This window comes from Ursus americanus, chromosome 18, assembly GCF_024610735.1.
Source record: "Ursus americanus isolate L20-20 chromosome 18, mUrsAme1.1.p, whole genome shotgun sequence".
Classification (NCBI taxonomy): domain Eukaryota; kingdom Metazoa; phylum Chordata; class Mammalia; order Carnivora; family Ursidae; genus Ursus; species Ursus americanus.
The window spans coordinates 52,075,185-52,101,696 of record NC_142144.1 but is presented as its reverse complement, the minus strand read 5'-3'; the positions used below and the strand labels follow the sequence as shown (position 1 = coordinate 52,101,696).

The 26,512-nt window shown below is 36.6% G+C and overlaps 1 protein-coding gene across 7 annotated transcripts in view; it reads right to left on the bottom strand.

Annotated features, from left to right (window-relative positions):
• Positions 1–26,512, bottom strand: part of NFIB (nuclear factor I B) — a 231,226-nt gene that overhangs the window by 40,239 nt on the left and 164,475 nt on the right. For all 7 annotated transcript variants that reach the window (XM_045780770.2, XM_045780771.2, XM_045780772.2 and 4 more), the window contains exons 5-7: positions 24,904–25,024; positions 21,364–21,482; positions 1,750–1,884 (exon numbers count right to left, since the gene is read on the bottom strand). In XM_045780770.2, the coding sequence (XP_045636726.1) occupies positions 1,750–1,884; positions 21,364–21,482; positions 24,904–25,024 (375 nt within the window). The remainder of the gene's footprint in view (positions 1–1,749; positions 1,885–21,363; positions 21,483–24,903; positions 25,025–26,512) is intronic.

Sequence of the window (26,512 nt, the reverse complement as noted above, 5' to 3'; positions counted from 1 at the left end):
TTTTGTAAAATGCCATTGCAAGCATGTAACTTTTCTGCTAAAAATCTTTCAGTGGCTCCCTACTGCTTCCAGAATAAAAGCCTTACAACTTCACAGGTTTGTATGGTGCTTGTGGGCTGGGGGAAACCCGCCCCGCCTCACTTCATGGGCCTCATGCCTGGCCACTCTCTGTTTGCAGGCCACATGGAGATATTCGTGGATCCTTGGAGAGATGGCAGTTCCTCGCTGCGGTGCCCTTTCTGACTTTGATACTAGCAGGCTGTTCACTCTCTCTGAAACAACCTTCCTCCTGCCTTGTTCTTCCTTCTTGTGGCGAACTCACTCTTTCAAGTTTTAGTGAAGAACACATCTCTTCCAGGCATCTAATCCTTTTCCAAGTGTCTAGCCCTGTTTAGATTTCATGCCTAGCTGATGTGGTCCCCTTGTCTCCCTGCTGGACTGTGAGCTCTTTAAGGACAGAAACTGTCTCTCACGACCAAGGTGCCTATCACAGGCCTTAATACATTACATATTGAGTAAGTAGCTGGTGAAGGACCAAGGCGGAAGGCTTATCTGGGTTTCCGTGGTTCATTATATAAAAGTGTACTATTTAATTTTTCCCCAATGTCAGAAATCTGAATATTATAATCAGGTCTCATAATGCATGGATGATTTGACTGCTGAGTTAATTCTGCTCAGATATTCAACATTACAGATCCATGAAATAGTTACTGATTTTTTGACCTATTTTAGCAGTACAGACAATATAAATATAAAAATTTTATACCACATTCATTTGTATAGTCCTTTCTTAATTTTATAATTTTCTTAGAGATAGCAATAAAGGCCATGCATTTTTAAAGTACAGCAAAAATACATATCAACATGTATTTGGAGATCAAAGCTAAGGACTTTTCTTATAACTGGAGTTATATCCTTTGAATAAAGTTTTAAAAACCAGATTCGATTTGCTTGAAGAATAAGAAATTGCCTATTTATAAATTTAAAGCAATAACGGTATTGCTACAAACATATTTATATACAAAGATTCTTCACAAAAAATTCAGTATGCTCCTTTCTAGGGGCTCACGAATAATAGGTAGAAAGTATACAGTTTATTGCTTATTAATTATATCTCACTTTTAATTTTTGAAAGGGGATTTAGCTTAATTGTTCTTTAACGTATAAATGTGAAATATTGTATTCTTTTTCCTATGTAAATTAAGATTTTAGACATAATATCAAATGACCTAGCCCACATTTATTTGTGCACATAAAAAAATTGTCAAAGAACCTCTTTTATTTTTCTGATTAATTTCACTCCTAAATAAGTAATTAAATATTGATTTTTGTATAGAAAATAACATCTATGGAAATAGTGTCTGTATATCTTAATGATTCTGGAAATACTCCAAACTCAGCAATATACTTGAAATTCTGTATTTCTTTGGTCAAATATATAGAATGGGGGCCAATCCTGAAGCTACAGTTAAGATAACTGTGTATCCCATATCTCCTAATTTCTTGTGATTGTAATCTTTCCAATAAAGGCAATTAAAAATACATTCACAAATGTTATGTAATTGAATGCTTTGGAAATCTTTTCTCATATATTGATAAGAAAAAAAATATTTGATTGGATCACAACCCTCCCTCTTTTGGCTGAGAAAATATGGCCGCCACAGCTATAATTATTACTCTTGCTCCATCCCTGAGAGTGAGCTCTGCAAACAAGAGGGAGGTTTCTCCTCTATGCTTGAAACTCCTCACCACTGTGTGCAACTCCAGGTATTCCGGGATGATGGTGCTGGGGGAAAGTGCTCAATCTTGGGGAAGAATCTTGTGGAGATGTAGAGCTGAACAGTGGCTTTTCAGGCTTCTTCATAGTAGTCGGAGAAGACATATCTGCAAAGGAAGAGGGAAAAAGCCAAACTTTATGACTTTCTTCAGCTATAAAGTTCAGGTTAATACAACAAGAGATCTCATTTTCCAACATTTCATTATTTCTGTACTTCGGCTCTTCTACAAAATATGTACTGAGGGTCAAAGACCCAGTTATGTTGGAGATTTGAAATATCTGTCAGAAACAATCTCCATTGAAGTTAACCCAAGCCTTTATTAAAATTATCGTCGGAATTATTTCTCCTACTAAACAAATCTTGAACTTTTGAAAAACTAAGTATCATGTTTCCCTTGGCGCCTTGGTTCACATCAAGGTCTTTTTTACCTCAGCATTTCATTCTTAGATTTATATGATTCAGGGGTTTGTCGTTTGACCTGCTGACTACACTGTGGAAAAAAACAGAAGAAAACCTGGTGCAAATGTGAAAAACAACCTCTGGGAACACTGGTAAGTCTATCATTGATTTAACATCTTCTATGGAAAACTCATTACTTGTTTAAGAAAAAGTACATTCCTTCATTTGCTCATTCTGCAAATATTTATTGGCTTCCTCTATTTGCCAGGTAAAGTGAGGATGTTATGAGAAATACAAAGTAACTGCTGTGGGGATACTCACTGTCAGTGAAGAGGAAAACGATAAGAAGAAAATGGCTGTCAACAGTGGAGAGGGAGGAAGCGTGTTGAAAGCAGGGGTGTTGTGCTGCGGTGTTTGCTGGCCTCACTGCACAAGGACAGTGACCACCTCGGCCCCCCAGGTTAAGAAAGGTGCCTCAATGGTGCCATATTTAAAATGTGGATGGGGATGACACTCCCAAAGAGAGGAAATGTTCTGAAGAAGGAGAGCGTAGAATAAGCAAGTAGTACAAGTAGTCTACGGAGTGGTGAAATACAGAAACGAAGGACAGAGCAAGGTGCTGGCAGGACCCACACAATGAGGGGCCTTGGACTTTGTGTATAAACATCTGAATGCCTGCCCTGATGGGGGAGTGCTATTGATGAGCAAACTATGCTCACACATTTACAGTTTAAAGCTGTCCCTCCCGAAAGTACATGGAGGATGAATTAGCCAAAATGGAGACAGCAAACATGGAGACCACTTGAGAAGACAGATTTATTAATACATTCCTTCCATAAATATTTATTGAAGGCTTAATTTATGCCAGACACTGCACCAGTTGCTGGAGACACAATGGTGAACTAGATTATGTTTCAGCCTCTACAAAACTTAGAAACTAAGGAGGAGATACACACGAATTAAAAAGGAATTATATAACAGTGTGACAATTGCTATGGTGGATAGCACTACCACAGTTATCAATTCATAGCCAACCTGATTTCGCCTTTACCCCATCTACACTCCCCCCGTTTCACTTTGAAGCAGATTGCAGGCAGCACAATATTTCACTTGTAAATATTTCAAATTGTAGCTCTAAAAAAAGAAGTTTTTTTAAAAAACCTAAAACTTCATCACATTAAATATATATAATGCATATATATACGCATTATATATATATATAATACTCATTTAAAAATTTTTTAACAAGAGAAAAAGACCTCATGGTGCTGTTTTTTAAAAAAAAATTATGGTGCTATTAATATAAGAAACTAGTTATCACTATGATTTACCATTTGAAAAATTACATAAGCTCTGGTAAACGCATCCAATAAATTAAATATGTGTTTTCAGCACGCCGACACTTAAAGAATGGATATGTCACTGTTAAAACAGTAGACATCACAGTCTACAAAAAATGACAGGTGTATTTGTGGCTGTAATTTGTGACTAACTGGCTGTCACTAACCTATCAGAACTTTGACGCGCTGGCGAACTATTTGCTTACATCTTTCTCAAAAAGAAAAAAACGAAGAAAGGAAATTGCTAATGAAACCACAGCAATTAATGCTGCTACAAAAAAAGAGAAAAAATGTTGAGACCATTTAAAAACAGACCAAAAAAGTTCATTTCAGCTAAGATACCTTCAAAATGCCAGAAATAATACTTAATTTCACTTACGGGCTATGTGATTTTAAAAGGTAACACTGCAAATACAGGTTTTGGCCGGCTAGAAGCTAAGCATAGACATACAGGTCTTTAGGAGTGGAAAGAACCTTTATTCCATCCCTCACTTTGCAGATAACGTAGCAAGTATCTATTCCAAATTTTTAAATTTAAAGTTAACTATCAGAAAAAGAAATCTATTGACACTCTTATGCTTTACCTGTGCTTAAATACAGATCTCAAATACAATTAATCAGTGTAATCAGTTTCTAAAGACTCCACATATAGGGGGCACCTGTGTGGCTCAGTTTGTTAAGTGTCCAATTCTTGGTTTCGGTTCAGGGCATGATCTCAGGGTCAAGAGATCAAGTCCCTCTTTGGGCTCCATGCTCAGGGATTCTCACCCTCTGCCCCTCCCTCCGCTTGCACGCACACGCGTGCTTTCTTTCTCTCTCTCTTTCCCTGTCAAATAAATAAATAAATCTTAAAACAAAAAAAGGCTCCTTGTATGAGTAATAGAGCATTTACTGTCCATGACCGAAGAACAATGAAATATGACCAGAGCTTGGGAAGCAGAACGAGTGTTATTCTAGTTCCGTCATTTCTGGGGACGCTCAATCCAGGCTATTGCAAGTACTGTAACTGCTTCCAAATTTTCATTAAACGTAGCCGGATTCACCTGAGTTACTTTCTTCTGCAAAGAGCACATAAATCAGGGGTGTTTGTCCAGAAGTTCAAGAAGATGAGTGATGATGTAATTTTTGAGAAATGAAGCCTTTGCATTGTCTTACTCAAAATAATACACTTGGCTTTCCTGGGTAATTATTACAGGTCCATTTATTGTTTGGATTCTCGTTAGGCATGCACCGAATAATAATGGTACCTTCGTGTGCAGAACACACGAAGGAATTACAGAGGCCAACACAGCAGAAGGAAATAAAAATTCACTCTTCAAATTGTAAAAGAGACCACAAATTGTCTTCTCCTCAGTCAAGCGAACTTATAACAGTAAAAATAAGAATGGAAGGTCCACCGTCCTACTGAAACTACTTCTTTAGAAACAGATAAAGAATGACAGTACAGAAAGTGGGCTTGACCGCCATTGTCTTCCCACTACGTGTAATTATTTTTGAGCCCATTAATCAATGAAGATATACTGGTACCCAGCGTGGGTACCATCCTTAATGCTAAGTGTGCCGGGGACACAAAGTGACCCCTCTCCCCACCACGGTCATAGGAAAAAAAACTCACAGCAACGGAGAAAGAATAAAAAGAAAATGTCAATTATCTGGGAGGAGGAAGGGTAGAGTTTCTAGCTATTACATTCTAATCATGAATCAAACTCGTATTGTTTTGATTTTAATTTTATTTTGAATGTCTGCAGTCTGGTAGACCTCATGCCAAACTGAAAAATGATACTGTTTCTATTTTTAATGCACTCCTAGGCTACAGAAATTAAAAAAAAAAAATGTTTGAGGAATGAATATATAGGAGAGATGGTTTTAAGTGACCTTTCTGTGGAGAAAAACAAATGTCATGCTTTTCACAGTGTATTGTCCCTCAAGCCAGAAGAATAATACATAAAAAGATTAAGTTGAAAATAAGTTGAATAATAATAAAGCTGAATAATATATAAATATATAATAAGTTGAATAATAATACATACATAATAATGGACACGTTGAATAATACATGAAATAAAGAAGTTGGCGAGAGAAGCAAGATGATGAGAAAAGGATTAGCTGGTGTTTCTAGTGGTGGGAAGGAGGCAGGAGTTGCTGGAGGTCCATGAGAAAGAAGCAAAGGTCAGTGAGGGCTTGCCATCAGACAAAGACATTTAAATTTGATTTGGAAAGTAACAATTTATAAATGAATTGATCTCTGGAGGGAAACGCTTTCCAAAAGCTCTCCATATTTTTCTTCTGCTTCTTGTAGCTTCCCCTCGACCCTTTTCACTTGTCCCTGGTTAAATCAAAAATTTCCTGTCTAGTCTCCCCCCAGGCCATCCTCCTCATAGCTCATTATAAAAACGGTAGTGGAACTCCTCCCCTTCAGACAAAATCTTCCTCACTTTAAGATCTACGATGGTATCACATTTTTCTTTTCCTTATCTTTCCATTTTATTTAAACTTTAGCTAAACTCATTTACTGATGGCCTCTTGGAGGGGGAGGGAACCAGGAGGAATGTGCTTCTAACTCTTTCTTTGCAGAGGACATTCCCTTGGGCTAGTTAATGATGTCTTCTTACCCTCTTTCCAGCTATAGAACAGTATTTTATCCACTGAACCAACTTGATTTATTTTCTCTTCAAGCATTCCCTCCTGGGACTGTGGAGGTCTAGATTTCCTTAACGATCTTGTGTTTCTGTCTGATTTTACCTGATGGATTTTTTTTATTATTATTATTTTGTACTTGTTCTTTCCATAGAGTGCGTGAGTGAGAGTGCGTGTGTGTGTTTGAGTTGACTAATAGCTTATCTCCTACAGAAGATGATTTTATTAAAGATGCAAAGACATATGGAGGCTGGAAGAACATGCTAAGGAAAAGAATTTTTAAAAATCTAGCACCGAAAGACAGTCGAAGAGGTTTAGAGCAGACAACGGCTGGGCAGTTTATCTCAGAATCTCCTGCACGTGAAAGCAGGTGGATGGTGAACTGATAACTGGTATACCAGATGGATAAAATAACCCGTCGATATATCGTAAAATGCATGGCTGCATGAGCAGAGGCCACCAGATGAGAAGTAACCGAATGTAAAGCAAACAGTGAAAACAAAATCAGTCACTGCATTTCTACTAAGTGTGAGAAGCCAGGGCAAGGCCTCAAGTTCGAGACGTTAAATAAGACCACCTGCTCCCTGACTTGGTGATGCTTCCAGCTCAGCAGAGAGGACAGCTATTACAAATACAAATACAAAACTTCATTAATTGCAATTGTGACATGAGATTGTAGAGAAGATTCTTCTTCATGACAGAAGTCAGCGAGGCTAATTCAAGAAAACAAAGGAAGATTCACATTCATGGTGTTTTTCTTCATCGTCCCGACCCATGTTTAGATTTATAACTGGGCAATCAGCTGTGGCCTTAGCCACCAACTCTGAAGGCAAATACATAATAAAAGGTGACTATGTAAGAAAAAGCTCAACTTATATAACCGGGTTCATTTAGATTCGAGCATAGCCTCAAATAAGTATTTTGCAAAATCAAGTCACCCCATAATTTTTACCGGCCATAGTATCATTTTTTTGGCACTGGGACATACATACATCCGAAGCCCTGATGTGTCATTCATTTCACAGCATCACTTCAAAGAGATAAAGGCTTAAGCAAATAAAGAGTTAGATCAACTCATCTCCCAACAAGGTAATTTCATCTACAAAGGAAGCGCGTTGCTGTGAAACCCAGCGTATGCACTCGACTCATCAGCAGCTTGCACAAATGGCGCTCCAGATGTATATCTGTTCAAGTCAGCCCAAGGCAGCAATTTTGATCAATTCTAATGTGATAAAATGCTGCAGGGAAAGTGTGCAGAAACGTGTTTACGTCAGCCCTTAATTAAACTGTTGTTCACTTCCAAAGAACCTTAGGAAACACTAATGAGACATGAGTTTTGGCAATTTCTTCATCAAAGCAAAGACCCCTTCCTCGGTCTGTAGCAGCCTGTCATCCAAGTCGCTCCCGGGATAAATGTCACATGGCACTCCAATCAGTTAGCCACCTGTTAGTAGAACTTCACTGAAGTCAACTAGTGATCTAGGGCAAGCTCTAACAGCCACCTTAACACCTGCCTGTCTGGGACACCTGCTCCTTTTTCACATAGAGCAGAGCAATATGTTAGCTTTTCCAATATGCTTGAGTAGGTTGAGGTTACAAATCGAATTTCTATCACCTACATAGAAAACACATCATTTTCTTTAAAAAAAAAAAAAGTCTATTCTTCTTCCCTAGAATGACACTGACGGTTTACAACTATTTATTTCAAATCAATTATGTAAGAGCACACAAGAGTTCTTGAATTTCTGGAAGCTATTAATTTCAGCATGGTATAACATTAAATTAAAATATATTAACTGTGCCATTCTGGTAATTTAGAAAAACATATTTCTAACAAAGAAGCAAATTGTCTCAAAACATTTTAACAGTCCAATCCTTTCCATGTTCGTAGGTTGTCTTTCTTATTTATACACCGTGCTTGTAAACAAGTCCAAGTGAGCCCTCTAGGCACAAGTCATCATTTGCTGGCTTCTCCTGGTTTCCAGTTAAGGTTAAGGTAATGTTTTATTATGAAGTGCTTAAAAAGTCATCGTCATTATTAAAAATGCCTTCTTTATTTTTTACATTATCAAGCTGCTAAACAGATGTTACAGGATTCTTTTTTTTTTTTTTTCCCAGAAGAAAACTCAAGGTGCAATGAAAACAGCAATAGGGAAGCTTCTGTTACCCTCGACCCTTTAGGATGAGCGGGACAGAGACCAAAGAAGGAAAGTGCATATGTGGTAACACTTAGTTTCAATAGTCCCGTGACTAAGATTTGGCAAGATTATGTTATATTGATAAGTCTTACCGAGGTGATACCTCTCATAGCTTTCTAGGCTTCCTTTTTTTTTTTTTTTTTTAACAGGTTTTAGACTTTCATTGATTTTTTTTCCCTAGAGTTTTAGAAATTTATAAAAACTCTGGACACAGGAAATCACAGAGACGGAGACCAAATCCACTGCTGGATAAGGCAAAGGTGGTCAACTCATCCATCACTCCGCTGAAACTCTGTCAAGCAACACAAAACACCGAGAGTGAAAACGAACTTCAGCTAAAGGGGATTCTCTGCTGTCCATGAACATGCCAGGCTGGCAGCTGGAAGACAACATGAGAAAGGAACGAGCTATCTGCATAAAACAATAACGCTGTTTGTAATAAATGAGAGGCTATCACATCTAGGGTGTGGGACCAGTTCAGGAGCTAGAAATCTGATACTTGCACATCAGGCCATAAATCCAGAGTCAGTCCTGAGAGAAGGAAACAGCTTGGGCCCCGTGCCCAGAGGACAAGGAGAAGGCAGGGAACAGAGCTCTGCCAACCCAATGCTCCCAGAGACCAAGGATTCACTTCCTCTGTTTTTGCCTGGGGGTAAATCAGGAGGAGGAGAGGGAAGTTTAGAGGTTATTTATAACCATATAAACGTTATGTAAAATACAGCAATTATCAAGCCTAGGAGATTCCCAGCCCAAAGAGCTGAAGCCCTTATTTCTATTGTTTCCCTGTGGAGAACCAAGATCCTAGCCTTAACAAGTTCTACCTACAGAGAAAGGGGTGCTGGCTGGGAAGCAGCCTGAGGGAATGTGTCCTGGAGCGGAAGGAAGAAGGGACACAGAGCCTGTGGGCTATACCTTTACCTTGAAACTTTATACAATCCCTGAGGGGGGTACTATCTCCATTTCCCCATATTTCCTTCCCCCCCTCCCCCGACAAAATGGAGCTGTCCTGGCTCAGGGGAAGAGAATGTGATGTGATGCAGCATGGTTTCAATGAAACATAAATGACAAGAAAGAGGTGCATGAGTAGAGTCAAAAAGTCATGGAGACACTGTTCTTTAAATATATTTCAGAGGAGATGTTTAAAAATTGCTTATAGAGGGGCATCTGGGTGGCTCAGTCAGTTTTACTTGATTTCAGTTCAGGTCTTGATCTTAGGGTCATGAGTTCAAGCCCTGCATTGGGCTCCACGGTGGGCATGGAGCCTACTTAAAAACAGATAAATAGGTATATAGATAGACAGAAAGATAGATAAATATGGCTTATAGAGCCATGTGCTACATTTAAAAATTATGGCTATGACAGTGGAGTTAAACCCCTCAGGTACCGCTAGTGGTAATGTAAATTCATAAGACCTTCCTAGATTCTGTACCAGTATTTGTCAACAGCCTTTGAAATGGACAATGTTTAACTCAGTAATTCTATAGTAGGAATGTATTTATTCCTTTTACAGAATTTCATTGACTATCTACTTGGTGACATGGTGCCAGGCATTATGCTAGGTTTGGGGACAGTGAGTAGAACTAGACAGGAACACAATAATCAGACTCAAGCACAAAGATACCTGTATGGTGATGATCACTGTGTCTTTATTATATAAAAACTTGCAAACTACTTACACATCCATAAGCAAAGTAGACATTTAAAAGCGTGCAGTATAGGCAAAGGGTGGCCTATTATGCAGCCAGCATAAAGTGGGAGTTCAATGACATGGTAAAATACCATTATATTATTAAAATCTGTATGATAGGATTATAGGTGATTTTTATTTTCTTTTTATATTTGACAGTTTGTTTTTCTACAACTCCCATAAGTAATTTTACTGTTACGATAAAAAAAGGTAAAATATGTATTTGGGGGGTGGAAATACGGTCTGTGGCTCCACAGAGTATTATAAATGGTGGACAATGTTGGATCTTGTCATGGTACTAGTTATTTCCTTCTTTTTTTTTTTAAGATTTTTATTTATTTGAGAGAGAGAGAGAGAAAGAGCACGAGTGGGTGGAGGGGCAGAGGGAGAGGAGAAGCAGATGCCTCACTGAGCAGGGAGCCTGATGCGGGGCTCCATCAAAGGACCCCAAGATCGTGACCTGAGCAGAAGGCAGACCCTTAACCAACTGAGCCACCCAGGCACCTCTAGTTATTTCCTTCTTAAAGTAAGGAAATGCCTTATTGGTCTTAGGTATTGGATATTGCAAAAATATAAAATGAAATGCTTAAATGTAACATTTGCAATTTAGTTGGCTAAAGGCAAAACAATGTATTTTTGAGAATACAAGTGAAGAAAAGAGAATATCCGAATATCTGTTTCTAAAGACTCTTCTAGATGTAAAATTTTATGATTGTGTGGCAAATGTGAATAAGTCCTTCCCACACACTCCAACTTAACAAAAAGCTCTGAATGTTATGACAAGACATATGGACTTAATCCCACTACAGTAGTTTCATGATGATGCCAGATGATTCAAAAAAATAATTAGCTGCCATGTTAAGAAAGTATCTCCATATATATATTTACATTTATCACACTCTAAAATAACTCTGAAAAACGGCAAGCTACGTTAAGAAGAGATAAGATAGCATCTTCAATTAAATTTTTCAATCTTCTTTTTAAAATGAAATCAGTTCTTTTTTTAAAGGAGAAAATATGGTAGCCTTCATCTTAAATAAATGAAAATTCTTACTTTAATCATTGAGTTATTTAATCTTAACTACACTTGTGCATATTACTGTATTCTTCAGCAATTTAAAACATTGTGATAGCTTAAGTCTCTCTCTATTGTATATTTCAATCCGAGCACAGTAAGCTGCATGTTACTACAAGTCTCTATTTATCACATCTCTATTAAAAAAAAAAAAAAAGTCTCCAGGCTACACCTACACCCAATACAAAGTTAAAACTCAAACCCCTTTGAAACTCACAAACACCTTCCTGACGTGAAAGAAAGAAAGAAAGAAAGAAAGAAAGAAAGAAAGAAAGAAGAAAGAAAGAAAGAAAGAAAGAAACCTTTGAATAACGAAGAACAGTGCTAAAAGAATAAATACTGAATAAATGAAAACTGCTTTTTAAAAATACTTCAAAATGCTTTTGTCCATTAAGCAATATCATTTTAACAGACAGACAATGACAAAGTGTCTCGAGTAATGTCAGAAAACCTCATTTGAAAGGAGGAAAAACACCACACAATTATGCAGGATTTGGAGTATATTTTAGTCCCTTATTAAGTACTGGCATAGGTAAATAGCTGCTATTCACCATGCCTCTGGGGAAAACCTCTTGGCTATGGAGGCTTATTAGTGTTAAGCATCTGAGAGCCATGGACTATAAAATAAAATCAATACCGTAACCTTAACTGTAAAAGTCAGAAAGATACTGGAAGAGTTCTAATTTAACAAGATTACAGATGAGATTTTAGAGGAGAACATTTGGGGAAAAGCCATGCATTTAGAAACATTTATGCTACAAGACATCTCAAGGTTTCTGTTGTTACTAATGCTGTTATTATCCGTGCTGGTAATGGTTAGGGTTGATTTAACTGATGTGTTACTTTAGTGGATTTACAGGAAAGTCCTAGAAATGATCTGGAACTTATTTCAAATAAAATCATTAAATTGAGGTAGTAAACTAATTGCTTAGGAACAATTATGATTTGATGTGGTTTCGTGTGGTAGAGAAAAAAATCACGAAAATGTTAAGGTCGTTAGTTCAGCAGCTCAATGCAAATATGATTACTCTGCACAATATTCTATTTCTCTTAATGGAAAAGTAGTCAAAACCGGTATAAATTGTAGTGTTTAAGTTCAACCTAAATCTATATTTTTCCTCTAACAAATGTAAATGAAGAAAAAAAGAACATTCTGTCAATGAAATTACTATGATGGCATATTTATTATCCTAATGGTTTTAGAAATCACGTGAAATTGATCAGTAACAAAACCTCTATTTAGTAATGGACCAATTACATTTGTGAGATAATGTCAATGAAACAGAATATTGTCACAGGATAATGGTCTCCTATTGCTACATCCCTAGTCATTTAGAGAAAATAAATGTTGCCGTCTGGCTGAGTCATTTATTTTCAAAGTAGGAGACACTGATCCCATAACAAGGTTCTGTTATAATAACTCAATCTCTATCAATCATTTGTTGTACCAGGACGGCGCAGGACAGGACATGTATTTGTAAGAGCTGCACATTCCTCAGCTATAAGACAAAACATATGGTGCCTCCAAGCACACAAACAGCCCAATTACTGCGTTATTCAAAGAGAGTAGTTAAACATTTTTAAAAAATTAGGAATTGGAAAACTTTCTGAATTTTCAAAAAGTTCCGTGTTAAGGAAAGCTTAAAGACTCAAGTAACCGAAGATCTAAAAATTCTTTCATTCAATTAATTTAAAATCAAAGAATTTGGGACGTGAAGGGACCTTAGTATTCAACTCTGTTATTTTACAGATGAGAAAACTCAAAATTTACTGAAATTAAGTGTATTTGTCTAAGGGCACGCTAGTACTTGGAGTTTCCTGATCACCATTATAGTGCTCTAAGCATAAGGCAAAAAATTGAAACACAACTATTATACATATATTTATATATTATATATTTTTGATATATTGTATATATTTATATAGATCATATATCACATTTATTTATATATATCATATATCATTTATGTATTTATATATCATATATATTTATATATATCATATATATTTTTATACGATATTCTAGACTTCAGGATTATTTATTTCTTTTTTTATTTTTATCTTCTTTTTTTTTTTTTTTTTAAGTAAGCTCTAGGCCCAACATGGGGCTTGAACTCATGCTCCCAAGATGAAGAGTCATGTGCTTTATCAACTGAGCCAGCCAGGTGCCCCAAGACTTTAGGATGGTTTAATTAACATGTTAGTATTAAATGGAAATGAGATTCTTAACATGAGTGCAATCTAAGGACAGCACGCATGAATCCCTGGAGTCCATGAACCCTTCTGATATTATGTGCATTTATCTGCATTTACGTTTCATATGTTAGGGGAAAAAACTGTAATAGAGGTTTTGTAACTAGCTTGCAAATCACATCACAATGACTTGTTTGGAAGGCAGTGTGTGGAGTATGGGTTCTACAGCTAAATGAACAAGTATTCCCATTCTACCTTGGCTACTTATCATCTGCGTGATTTATGTCAAATTTCTTAATCTCTGTAGTGATTAGTTTAATGAACTGTAAAATGGTTTTTCTTTTAATAGGGTTGAAAAGCAAAATACACGTAAAGTCTTGGCCCAGCCCTCAAGGGTAGTAAGTGCTCAGTAAACGGCAGCCACGAATGGCAGGAAGATCTGGTTTTCCTCATTTATCTGTATTTATTGAACAAAAAATTTTAATTTCTGTGGTTTCTTCAAGAAATAAATGACATAGAAAAAGGAGTTACTATAAAAATAGTTAATAAAGAAAAATAGTTAATATAACTATTATAGGTTTAAAAAAAGGCTGAAAATACAAATATGGTAAACGGACCATTTTGGATCCTCATTGAAACAAAACAGTCTACAAGATATTTTGGGAAATTTGAACATGGAATATATATTAGGTAGTATTAAAGAATTATTGTCATATTTGTTACACTGACAATAGTATTGGGGTTTGTTAAAAAGAAAAGTCACTGTGTATTGAAACACTTACAGGTATTTGTAAGTAAAATGACATAATGTCTGGGAATTACTGTTAAGAAAACTTCAAAAAACTGAGAGATAGTAAATGCAGTAAGATTGGCAAAATGTTGATAACAGTTGAAAGCTGGGCACAAGCAAGTTCACTTTATGATGCTCTCTGCTTTAACATTTTCCATAACAAAAAGGCTTTTAAAACATTATCCTTAACACTCAGTCCAAAGCTCTTCTCCACAATTATCTATCACAAGCACTCATAGCTTCAATTTTTTCTTAGTTCAAAAACTTTTAATCATGACACTAAAATTAAGAGATTATTTTTTTTAAAAAAAGCAGATATACATTTTACTATCTCAAAATTTTGTTTTGACAATTCTTCCAGAACCCTGGAAACTCACAAAATCACCTCTACACTTCCACTTTAGTTTCACAAGATCTAACAGACTCATGAAACTCCATAGAAAAACCGTCCATCTGCCAGGACACGTTAAGCAGTATTCAAATTTTCCTATTTCCCCATTTCTCTCTAAAGAGGTAAGTTTACATATTTATTCTCTAGATGGGTTGCAGAATAAAAGGGGAAAATAAAATCAGCCTTTAAAAAAGAAGACCTCAGCTCTGCTATTCATCATCTGGACCCTCTGGACAAGACAGCCCCTCACTGACCCTTAGATTGCTTAGCTGTATAAAATAAGCAGCCCAAACCACATCTTGCTAAAAGTTCTAATAATCTGTGTTCTATCTCTGAAAAATCAATCTCTTACTGTCATACAGTAACTCAAAAGAAACTGGCTTTCTAAACTACTTCAAAATAAACATGACATCAGTGTGTAAGAAGATTTGAAATCTTTTACCATTCCAAGAAACCCTGCGTGGCACGCAATTGTACCGAAGTACACGGTCTCCCGTGGGTTTTTCCACTATCCTATTTTAGGTTGTGTTCTATCAATCTAGAGACCCAGCATTAAATAGCAAGCTGTTATTTTTTCAAACTAATTAACCATTGTGGTTTTTCTGCAAAATGCTGCATTTTCAAGTCATTAAGTCTTGAGCACAGAAACAGGAGTATAACTTTCCCCATCTAGTATTGGTCCTGCTAACACGGACCCAGGTTTGCCCTATCCGAAAGGCTCTTCTTGGTTACAAAGCATGAAAGGAGCAAAAGCTTCTGCTAATTAGCAGGCAATGTAAGGAATTCTGACGAAAGGTTTCACCAATAATTTACTGTTTTCCTTTCTGTTTGAAGGATGCTCATATTGTGACTTTTCAACTATAGCACCGTAGCTAAAGAAAGTGAAATACACCATGACAAAGGCATCCTGGGAGTTTGCTCTCCAGCGACATCATGATACATGGAGAGGTTCACGGAAAGTTTGGCAGGAACTGTAAATCATTCACTTTCGATATTTTCAATAATAGGCTAAACAGAAAAAACACAAGCCTTAAAAATTGTGCTTGAACATTAAATTCAAACCATTTCTTCACATTTACTCATCAAAAGCACTTGTATCTCTGATTTCGTCTGGCTCAAAATTTGATATTTGAACATTTGACATTTAATCCTTGTGATACAAACCTTAAGAATGTAAGGAATTGTTGGTGTTCTCTCTGGTTCCCAAAGGGGGCTTAAAAATTCTTCCAGGAAGATTACTAAGCATTTGCCTTGCCATTTTCTAGGACTTTATTTAATGTTAATAACTCCCAGACAGTAGTTTTTCAACTATTTATAAAAGCTGCTCATTCACCCAGCTCCCATATTTCTGCAGACATCTTGAGATTATATCATTCGTCAGGCTGTAGTTTGGGCTAGAGCACTGTTTTCCAAAATTTGAACCTAGAACTTTCCTCCCTATAGATTCTTGAATGGAAAAAAAAAAAAAAAAGGTCCGGAAGTCACAAACTTAAGCACAGTCAATATCCACTCATAGACAGTCACATTGATGGTGCCCGCAGTACATTAAACATTCTACAAATTCAATCATGAATGAAAAAGTTTACATTTTCATTCAGACAAAATTTTTCAAAGCCAGCTGAATACTCTTGTATCTGGCGTGCTTATTAACCTTCCTTAAACTCACACTAAGAAATGCGGGTGTCTGATTCTGGTTCTATCATTGTATTTCCTGGTCCTGGTTGAACTCATGATGTTGGGCTGGCATTATTATTCTCCACCCTGTGTTCCCTGGAGACTTTTGGTTTAATGCATTGGCTATTTAACACTATATCCTCATAGAACTCTATAAAGTGCAAACTGACATTTAGCACAACATTTAAAACTATATTACTAAAGAGAACTTTTGAAAAATTATTAGAAAGAAATCTCTAGGGCTCAGAAATCTATTAAAATTTCAAAAGGCTAACTGAAGAGACTTATTTATGTGACAGACCGTACATTTTTTAAAAATTAGTGTTAGTGTTATTTCCTAGGACTCACAACAACCGGAACATGATGCCCAAATATTGCTTATTTGAGAGTCCAGTATGCATTTTTAAACTACCCTTAAAATTGTAATTACATACCAATATACTGCTAAGTAGTGTTAGTTTGTGCTAACATACCAATTCATTGGTTTTTGCCTATTTACTTCTCATAGTGCTTAAAGGTAAGCTGGTTCTGAGGCATGGAGACAGTCCCCTCCTAGTCTGGCTTACATGATTTATTTTCTATGAAGAACCCTTTTTCATAAATAGTAAAAAATTTTTTTTCTGCTCAGCAGGTCAAGGGCTGGAAGTTTAATTTATTCATATTTATGTGCCCAATGCCTAGAAAACTTCCTGGCAAATAATAGGCATTTGATAAATGTTAATTGAGTCCAATTATCTGAAATCCTAAATGTGTAGGAATTAATAAAATTTTACTGCAAAGTCTTTTTGAATTTACATTTCATAAAACTAACATTATAAGTTGTTTAAATACTCATCAGACTGAGAAGCTGTTCAATTTTCCATTTAGAAAGCCCAGCTGTATATTACAAATATATTTACTGTATCATAAATGTCTATTAAATAGAGTTTTAGGAGCCTTTGATGCAGGCTTAGATGAATCTGCAGAGGCAAACACTGATATTGATAAAGCATTGTTTCAAATGTCCAAACATACCATTTGTCAGTCTGTTAAATTCCCAGGCATTAACGTACAACAAGATTTAGTCCCATAAAAGTAATTGGAATTGGAGGAAAAACCAAGACCTATCTCTTGTTTTTCCTCTTTTTTCAGAAGTGACAAAGAAACATTCTAATGATTTCAAGGAAAGTACATCAACTAGGAATTGAGTCTCTGAACTGACTCAGGTGGAAAAGAAATTAAGGTATGCAAGGTCTCAGATGGTATTTTTTCTGTGTTATTCTGTCAAATAAATAAAATCTTTAAAAAAAATTATAATTCTTTTATGACCAGGACATCGTAACTTTTCTGCCTTGTGGAATGAACATATAAATATAACCAATTATGTTTATAATACCCTAAAATAAACATACTTTTTCCATAATAATAATTAAATTATTAAAAGGTACGTAAATATTTGTCATTACATGAACCTAGATTTTGCGTTAAAATTTGCCTAATTGCTTTTTAAAATAAAGTGAGTATATTAATCTGGCTATTTTATTTTATTTTTTTAAAGATTTTATTTATTTATCTGACAGAGATAGAGACAGCCAGCGAGAGAGGGAACACAGCAGGGGGAGTGGGAGAAGTAGGCTCATAGCGGAGGAGCCTGATGTGGGGCTCAATCCCATACGCCAGGATCACACCCTGAGCCAAAGGCAGACGCTTAACCGCTGTGCCACCTAGGCGCCCCTAATCTGGCTATTTTATATCCTTTACTTTGGCCTACTTGGAAAAAAATCTCAGTGGTTTGGGTTGGTGTTTCACATTAAAAGGGAAAGGAGAATGCCACATATTGTCCATAATTTTGCTGTCTTTGATTCTTCTATTTCAAAAATATGTATTGTTAAGTGCTATGGCAAGAATAGATTTTAATGCAAAGCTAACACTACCAGAATAAGGCATATTCAGGAAATAATTAATGGTAAATTTTAAACATTTCTGCCAATTATCAACACAAGCATATTTTAATCAACCAATAAGTAGTTATTGATTACCAATTAGCACAGGGCTTTGTGGGAGAAACAAGTATATGACAAGTACTAAAGCCATTATAAATATTGAGTGGTACTCAATATGCCCTTTACAATACCCCCTTCGTGACAGCCAAGTGTGTCTGAAGAACATTTGAAGATGGGCAAGAACAACCATGGGGCATTTTACTTTGCAAATTAAGAAAAAGGCAATTTTCTAAGAACAAAAGGACTGCATCTGGCTTAGCAAATTTATAAAGATAGTACTGTACTGCCCTCATTTTTTTATTGTAATTCAAGACTCCTTCCCACAATGGCCTATTGTGCACATTACAAAGTCTTCAGGGTCTTCAAAATTAAAGTGACAGAGTTTTTTTAAGCACACTTGAGAATGGATCGTTCTTCCTTACTCTTAATAAAATATGCCCTCACAGACTTCTCCCGTAATTCTAGTCATCTTGACAAAAGAAAATCACCAAGACAATACAATGATTTTACAAAGAGAAAGAATGACAGTTTCCCTTCTACTTTTCAAAAATGTTTTATAATATGATGTGAGATTGCCTGCATTCAATAGGCTGAAAGAGGGATCAATTTTTACAAAGTGACACTCTATAATAAAGAACACCTACACTTCTGAACAACACACCCGTTCCCACACATTCACTATGTTATTATTATTACCATTAGAATCTTTTCCAGAATAATTTTCTCAAGAGGAAAATATGGCTTTGTTTAAAACAAACTGACAATGCCAGTTAAACAAGCAGTAAAATAGATAGGCTTGAGGGTTTTGTTTCTATTCTTACTTCTGCAAGTCTGGGGAAAGTTCCTATTACTTCTGGCCTTCACTAATGAGACTGATAGTCTGCCTATCAGTGTTTCATTTATCCAACAAATATCTTTTGTGCCCCTACTATGCACCAGGGTGCTGGCTACACAATGGCCACAATCGATAAGGTCCCCGCCCTCACAGCGCAGACGGATTCAGACAATGAATCCCACAAACAAGCACGTAACTATTTATTACGAGAACAATGAAGGAACACTACTGGGTGTCAGGAGAGGAAAACAGGAGCACCGGATTGAGATTGAAATTCCTCGATTTAGGCTGGGACTTGAAAGATGCCCCCAAATTTGTGAGATGAAAAGTTAGAAGAGGAGAATCCCAGAGGGCGTGATTTAGAGGAAGGTCTTGGGTTTTGCCTTCCCAAGTATTAAAGCAGCAAGCAAAAGCGCCAGCAACAGCAGCAGGGAACAGGGCCGGCCCTTCCTGTGAAAGGATTCTGATTTCTCCTAAGAGGAGTGGGAAGTTACTGAAAGATTGAAGCAGGGGAGTAATACCGGGATATTATGTTTTATAGAAATTTTGTCTGTCTGGGGGTGCCTAGGTGGCACAGTCATTAAGCGTCAGCCGTCAGCTCAGGGCGTGATCCCCATGCTCTGGGATCGAGCCCCGCATCGGGCTCCTCCGCTGGGAGACTGCCTCTTCCTCTCCCACTCCCCCTGCTTGTGTTCCCTCTCTCTCGCTGGCTCTGTCAAATAAATAAATAAAATCTTTAAAAAAAAAAAAAAAGAAATTTTGTCTGTCTGAAGAATAGATTTGGAAGGACGAAGGAGGTCATCTCAGAGCCAAAACTTGCCAGCTGATTTTCAGATCCTTCCACAAAATGACACATCACCTCTCCGTACTTCCTTACCTGTAGAGTGTGGGACCCCAGTGCACAACGCGGCCGTTCTGAAACTTACACAGTGTGTGGCTGTGGTTTTCTCTCTGGCAACTCTGCTCCCTTCTTTACCAGTTAAAAATCGCAACGTGGTAAAGGAAACCCACTGAGTCAAAGTCCAATTCCTCCATGAAGATTTTTCACTTTTTTTTTCTAGTGGAATACACACACACACACACACACACACACACACACACATATATATATATATATATATTTTTTTTTTTTTTAAGTAGGCCCACACTCATCATGGAGCCCAACACTGGGCTTCAACTCACCACCCTGAGATGAAGACCTGAGCTGATATCTGGAGTCAGTTGCTTAACCAACTGAGCCACCCCGTGCGCCCTTCACCCAGGCACCTTGCTTCAGATGTGCAACAGCAAATAAGTCCTGAATAAGGAACTGATTTGGGTTTGAACTTCAGTTATTTGCCTCCTAAGATAACCTAGCGTAGGGCTCCCCAGCCTCAGAAACATACACTCAAGTCATGGGCTAAAAATCATTGTTAAAGAGATTTTTCTTTTTACATTTTTAGTAAAATGTAGAATTTGATTTAAAAAACAATTTTCAACTATCTTTTATGCTGTTGCTATAAGTCGTATTTGCACACATACATACCAAGATATTGCAGTTAATTTTTTATTTTATTTTTTTAATTTTATTTTTTATAATTTTTTATTATATTATGTTAGTCACCATAGAGTATATCCTTAGTTTTGATGTAATGTTCCATGATTCATTATTTGTGTATAACACCCAGTGCACGTTAATTTTTTAAATTTTCATCCTTAACAATCTTCCGCTATTTGCAGCAAAAAGACATGAGGATGTCTGATGAAATATATTTAACCCAACAGACTTTGAGAATGAAAAAGAGCTAAGTCTGAATTTAGAGAGCCAAATAATACCTATAAAGTTATATTTTTCCCCCAAAGCTGCCCCACAACTGGGTCATAGTTTCATAGTTTCATAAAAGGAACAACCAGATTGACTCAGACACAAAGTTGTTACATTACACTCATCTTTTTTGTTTATGCTGTACCTACTTCCAAAGGGAATTATGACTTCCTGTAAATGGGAACGGTCAGTAACTGTCCCCTGCGACCTGCTGGAAGTGTGGCTCCTCCCTGAAACACCCCATAGAGGGTAGCAAACTGATCTAATGGAGTCAGATCTTGCAGTTTGGCTGCGATCCAACCAGCGAAGGGAGACAAACCATAATCGGTCACATGCACGATCGGGGGTTCTAAAAGATCATTCTGTCTGGGAGAAAAAGCCCAACAGGGAAAATATGGGATTGTTCTAATGTCGATGACACATGACTAGTACATTATCTTCAAAATAATTTTACTGCAATCATTTTATGCAGAAAATATCATCCATATTGATTCAATTACCAAATTTTGACTATAGGAAATTTCTGAAACAAGCTGACATCTTACTCTGATGTCCCCAGAGGAATCATCTCATCGCTTACCTTGATCTCTTTCGTGCCATGTTCGGCTTCCAGCAGCTGGTGAATTCGGAGACGGATAGAAGTCTCCTGTCGGACTTGGTTCCATATTTTCGTCTATGGATATAGTTTTGGGTCTTTTGCTGTTAAAATATGACAACAGTTGCATTAATGGGATGTCTAAGGAGGTGTGTAGCAGGTTAAAGTATATAATTTGAGAAGATTCTTACTATAAAAATTTCCATAAACACAAGTAACAACATTTCAGAATCTTTTCTGAAATAATAGAGAGTATTCCAGACTTCAGGAGTAGCAAACCCTTCTAGTTGTATATATCGTTTATTATACCATATTATACCTGCCTAATGATAGGGTGCTTATTATATTTACCTTTTGAAATGTGTTTCCAAAGAAATTTCTGTAGTAAAAAGTGAATTCTTGATGTGATATGGGTACTAACTTTAAAATTATGAAGATTGCACCTGACTTATCATTACTATCAATGCTAATATTATTCATAGCATAGCGCTTGCCATACCAATGTCATTTTTTCATATTAATTCAAACATAAGGCAATAGAGTCAGTAGAACATGATCTTTGGAGTAGAACCGGCCTCGTATCAAATCTTGACTAGGCCACTCAATACTTCTTAAGAGTAAGCTCCTTAACCTTTCTAAACTCAGTTTAATCATTTGTAAAATGGAAATAATAAAACCTAGTTCAAAGAGGAGTGGTTGAGAGGATTAAATGTAAAGCTCTTAGTTGAGTGGCTGGCATTTAGAAGACACTTATTAAGTAGTAATTATTAGTAGTAACCATATAATTACTAATATTAAAAAATTTTGGAAGACTTTATTGATTATAAATTATTTCGTATATTCTTCTTTATATTTTTTTCTAAAAAATTAGGTTATGATCTTTTATTCTCAAGATCAACCATGAAAAATAGGTCATTGCCAAATTCAAACAAACAGTATACTTTTAAAATGATACATTTTAGGGGTGCCCGGATGGCTCAGTTGGTTAAGGGTCTGACTCTTGATTTTGGCTCAGGCCATGATCTTAGGGTCATGAGATAGAGCCCTGCATTTGGCTCCATGCTGGATGTGGAGCCTGCTTAAGATTCTCTCTCTCTTTCTCTCAAAAATAAATAAATAAATAAATAAATAAATAAATAAATAAATAAATAATACAATTTAATAAAGAAAACATGGCTCATCCCAGTTATTAAGAAAAATGAACATTTAGGGCAGAGATTAAAAAGGTATGTCATGGGGGCACCCGGGTGGCTCAGTCAGTTAAGCTTCCAACTCTTGATTTTGGCACAGGTCATGATCTCATGGTCATGAGATCGAGCCCTGGGTTGGACTCTGTGCTGGGCATAAAGCCTGCCTAAGATTCTCTCTCTCCCTCCCCAAAACGTCCCCCCGCCACTCTGAAAAATAAACAAACAAGCAAACGAACAAATAAATAAATAAAAGTTAAAAGCTATGGCATGGCATAGGCCATCTTGCACGCTATACTGCTATCATATATTCCCATCAATACCCTATTGAACAGTCAATTATGACTATGAAAATGGATTTTTTCCCTTAAATTAAAAAAAAACCAAAAACCTTATGTACATCTCTACAGGTAAAAACCAAAGAGAGATATCTTCTGAATTAACTTTGGTCAGTGTAATAACCATAATGTCATAGGATTTCAGAGCTGGAACTGACGTCAGAAGTCTTATCCATACATCAGTCCTCCCTTTTCTTACAAGTGGGGAGACAAATTTGGAGAAATTCAGTGAATTTCCCAAGGCATCTTAGTGGGAAGCAGTCTGCCACAAAGTAAGGACTGTGTTCTTTTTGCCGCACTGTTTCCAAATCCTAGAAGCACACGTACACCCGGAATCCTAGAAGCACGTGGTCATCTGGAATCCTAGAAGCATGTGCACATATTCACAGATGTACTCAGATTAATATTTGACTCACAACTCCCAGAGTATTAACATGATGAAGAAGATAGCAGTTTCTATCCGTGCAAAACCACAGTGGGAGTAAATAATCGTCCTTTAATTTATTCCTATGGTGTCCGAAGTTAGAATGCATGGTTGTTTAAACACCCCTTTAATCTAATTCTCTCAGCTATCATTCAGTAGTAAATATGTACGAAAGACTTAAAGTGAGAGAGAAAAGATTTTCATAAGGAAATATCAGAGAAATGTTTTTGAAACCTTTTTTATTCTTAATGGCATAATATGTGAAACCGTATGACTATGAAGAAAATCTGTGTTGACAACACACTGATCCATCAGACCAAATAGAAACGTACTATCACATTTCAAATTTAGAAAAACTAAAGCATTTTTAAGACCCAGCCATGTCATAGACAATCTGAGTAACAATAAACCAAACTGCCCTGCTATGTAACCTAACTATATGAAAACACAGTCTGACCAAATATGATATAAAATTGAACTTAGTTCATAAACATAAACATGTGCACAGCCCTGTAATTAATTCAAACGCAATTAACTTTCATTATTGAGAATAGCATAGGAAAATAATTACCCAGATAGTCTTTGATTCTTAAAAAACGGATATTACAAAGTGAAATATTCTGCTCTGGAATTCCTGTACAGTCTTACATTTGATCACGGGTATATATAATGCTCTGAAAATGAGATGGAGCTTCATATATTGAAGATCCAGCTCGGAAAAAAAAACCCATAAAGCTATAATATTTATTCATCGTACTTCTCAGTGACTCAGTCCTCTTCTCGCATTCTGTAACAGTGGAACGTATCATCACTAAGTCCTCCGCAAACAACTTTCCAAGCTATTTATCCCTCATTTAAATAGAAAACCTCTTTTTAAACTTCTGTGGGACTCAAAGTTACAATCAGAAGATCAAGAGAGAAAAGTGAGAATGTCAACAGGGAACTAAAAAGTAAAGGAACCTCACTGTAGCTCTTCCCCAACAAAGGCTGGTCAAACCAAACCTCAGAGCAGGTAGTATTTTCATTGGTAACTGAGAATCAACTAAATTATTTTAAAAAATACCAACTCACTGAAGACATTAGCAAAGTGTGGCCTAGGATAAGACCTTTACTTTTAAGGTTAAGTAGACGACACATGTTGTTTTCATGTTTTATTATACCCAGCTTGGATGTGATAGTAGGGTAAGAGGTATCAGGACGGATCAATCTACAGACCGGGGCGGGGGGCAGCTCTCTGCCATGACAACACTGCTTTTAAAGTCGCCAAAAGATCGAGTGAACTTGTAGAATTCTAATATTTCACAGAAAAAAAAATCATATTCATATTTTTATATGAAGGTAATATAGTTCTCTTGTCCCACCCAAAAGATGTTTTTAATGCTTTGAACAATTACATTTAATTTTCAAATATCAAAATAAATTTAACCAGGTAAAGAGTAAAAATTCATGTAGAAAGGGAAAAGTCTCGAACTCTTGGCCGTTTCCCGATCTCTTTATCTACCTACCTGTCTGCATATCTACCTGCCTACCCAGCTGCAGAGAGACTGAGAGCAGACGCAGCTCCTCTTTCAGTTACCTGCTTGGTGGAGAAGACAGTGACCTCTGAAGATTGACCCCCGAGTTCATGTCATGATAGTATGGTTGGCTCGGGATTTCTCCAATTGGGAAGTTGACTCCAGTTCCCTGGGTTATGGGCGCTGAGGAATAAAACAGAAAGAAACATCAGGAATGATTTTACACTTGAATGTAATAATCTAATACGTTCCACGCAAACTGTCTTTACCCTGAGACCCTAATATCAACTGTTTACCAGGGTACGACTTGAAGATTCCTCACAACGCCAGTGTTCAAGTCTGTCATCATTGGTTACCACTTCCCCTATTCCCACTCTCCAACCTTCTCCACTCACTCCTTTCTATTAGTTGCACCGTATCTGTCACTGTATCTAGTCCATAGGTAATTCAGAGGAAACATGTTTCCTATTGCTCAGCACAAAGCAAGGTGCTTTGAACTAAGTTGGTTCTTTTTTTTTTTTTTTTTTAAGATTTTATTTATTTGAGAGAGAGCATGAGGGGGGTAGGGAGAGGGAGAAGCAGACTCCCCCCTGAGCAGGGAGCCCAATGAAGAGCTTGAATCTAGGGCCCCAGGATCATGACCTGAGCTGAAGGCAGACACTTAACCGACTGAGCCCCCCAAGAGCCTTCTAAGTTGGTTCTCAAAAACCTAATCGCTGTTCAGTTAATCAAATTCGAAAATTAACATGTTAAAATGCATTAGAAATCATATGAATATTATTTGATATAACGAATTCTTGTTATTAGGGCAGGTTTACAAGTAAACTTGACAAATGTGAAATAAGAGCCCAGTTTTGTGGGTTTTTCCCCAAAATACATATTCAGGTTGATATATGAATAGTTAAGTGTGGCCTTACTCAATAGTTATGGGGTTTTTTAAGTTTGTATACCCAACTTTCTAAAAATCACTTACAATGTACTCATGAAAAAAAAAAGAAATAAATTATTTATTTATTAAAAATAAATAAAAATAAATAAAATGTGCTCATGGTGTTTTTATAATTTAAAGTATTATTTTTAAATCAGGAGATCTTTTTGACTTTGCTGATATAGTACGAACTGAGATTCTTGTATATAAGTATTGGTTTTTGTATAATGGATTACATCTGTTTAAATTTAAAAAATTTGTTTCTAGACATCTTGAATAGATCCGTGAGGCAGCATGCTGTATGAGAACGGGTAGAGTCTTGGGAGGTAGCCATTTAGTTTGAACTCCCTCTGCTGCTTCTGAGGTATGTGCCTCAGTTTCCCAAGCTCGAAAATGAGAATACCAGTCACCTACCACCTATGATTATTTTGAAAATGAAATGAGATAAGGAGTGATAAAAGTCCAGCATCATGCCCAGTGCATAAAAGGTATTCAATAAATGTGAGATCGCTTCTTTCCTTGATTTCTTCCCCCACATCTCTTCCCTGCCAGCCTGGAGTGGTTAGCAAAGGGTGAACAGTTCAAACCGCGCTAAAAGCAGATGAAGAGTTATAAATGAATCTATTTGTTGAAAGTCTGTTCCTTCAACAAGTTGTTTGTGTCCATTACTGGCAGGTGCTGCAAGGGATACAAAATAGTCTAAGATAGTTCCTGTCCTTAACAAAACAGATTGGGCAACAAGC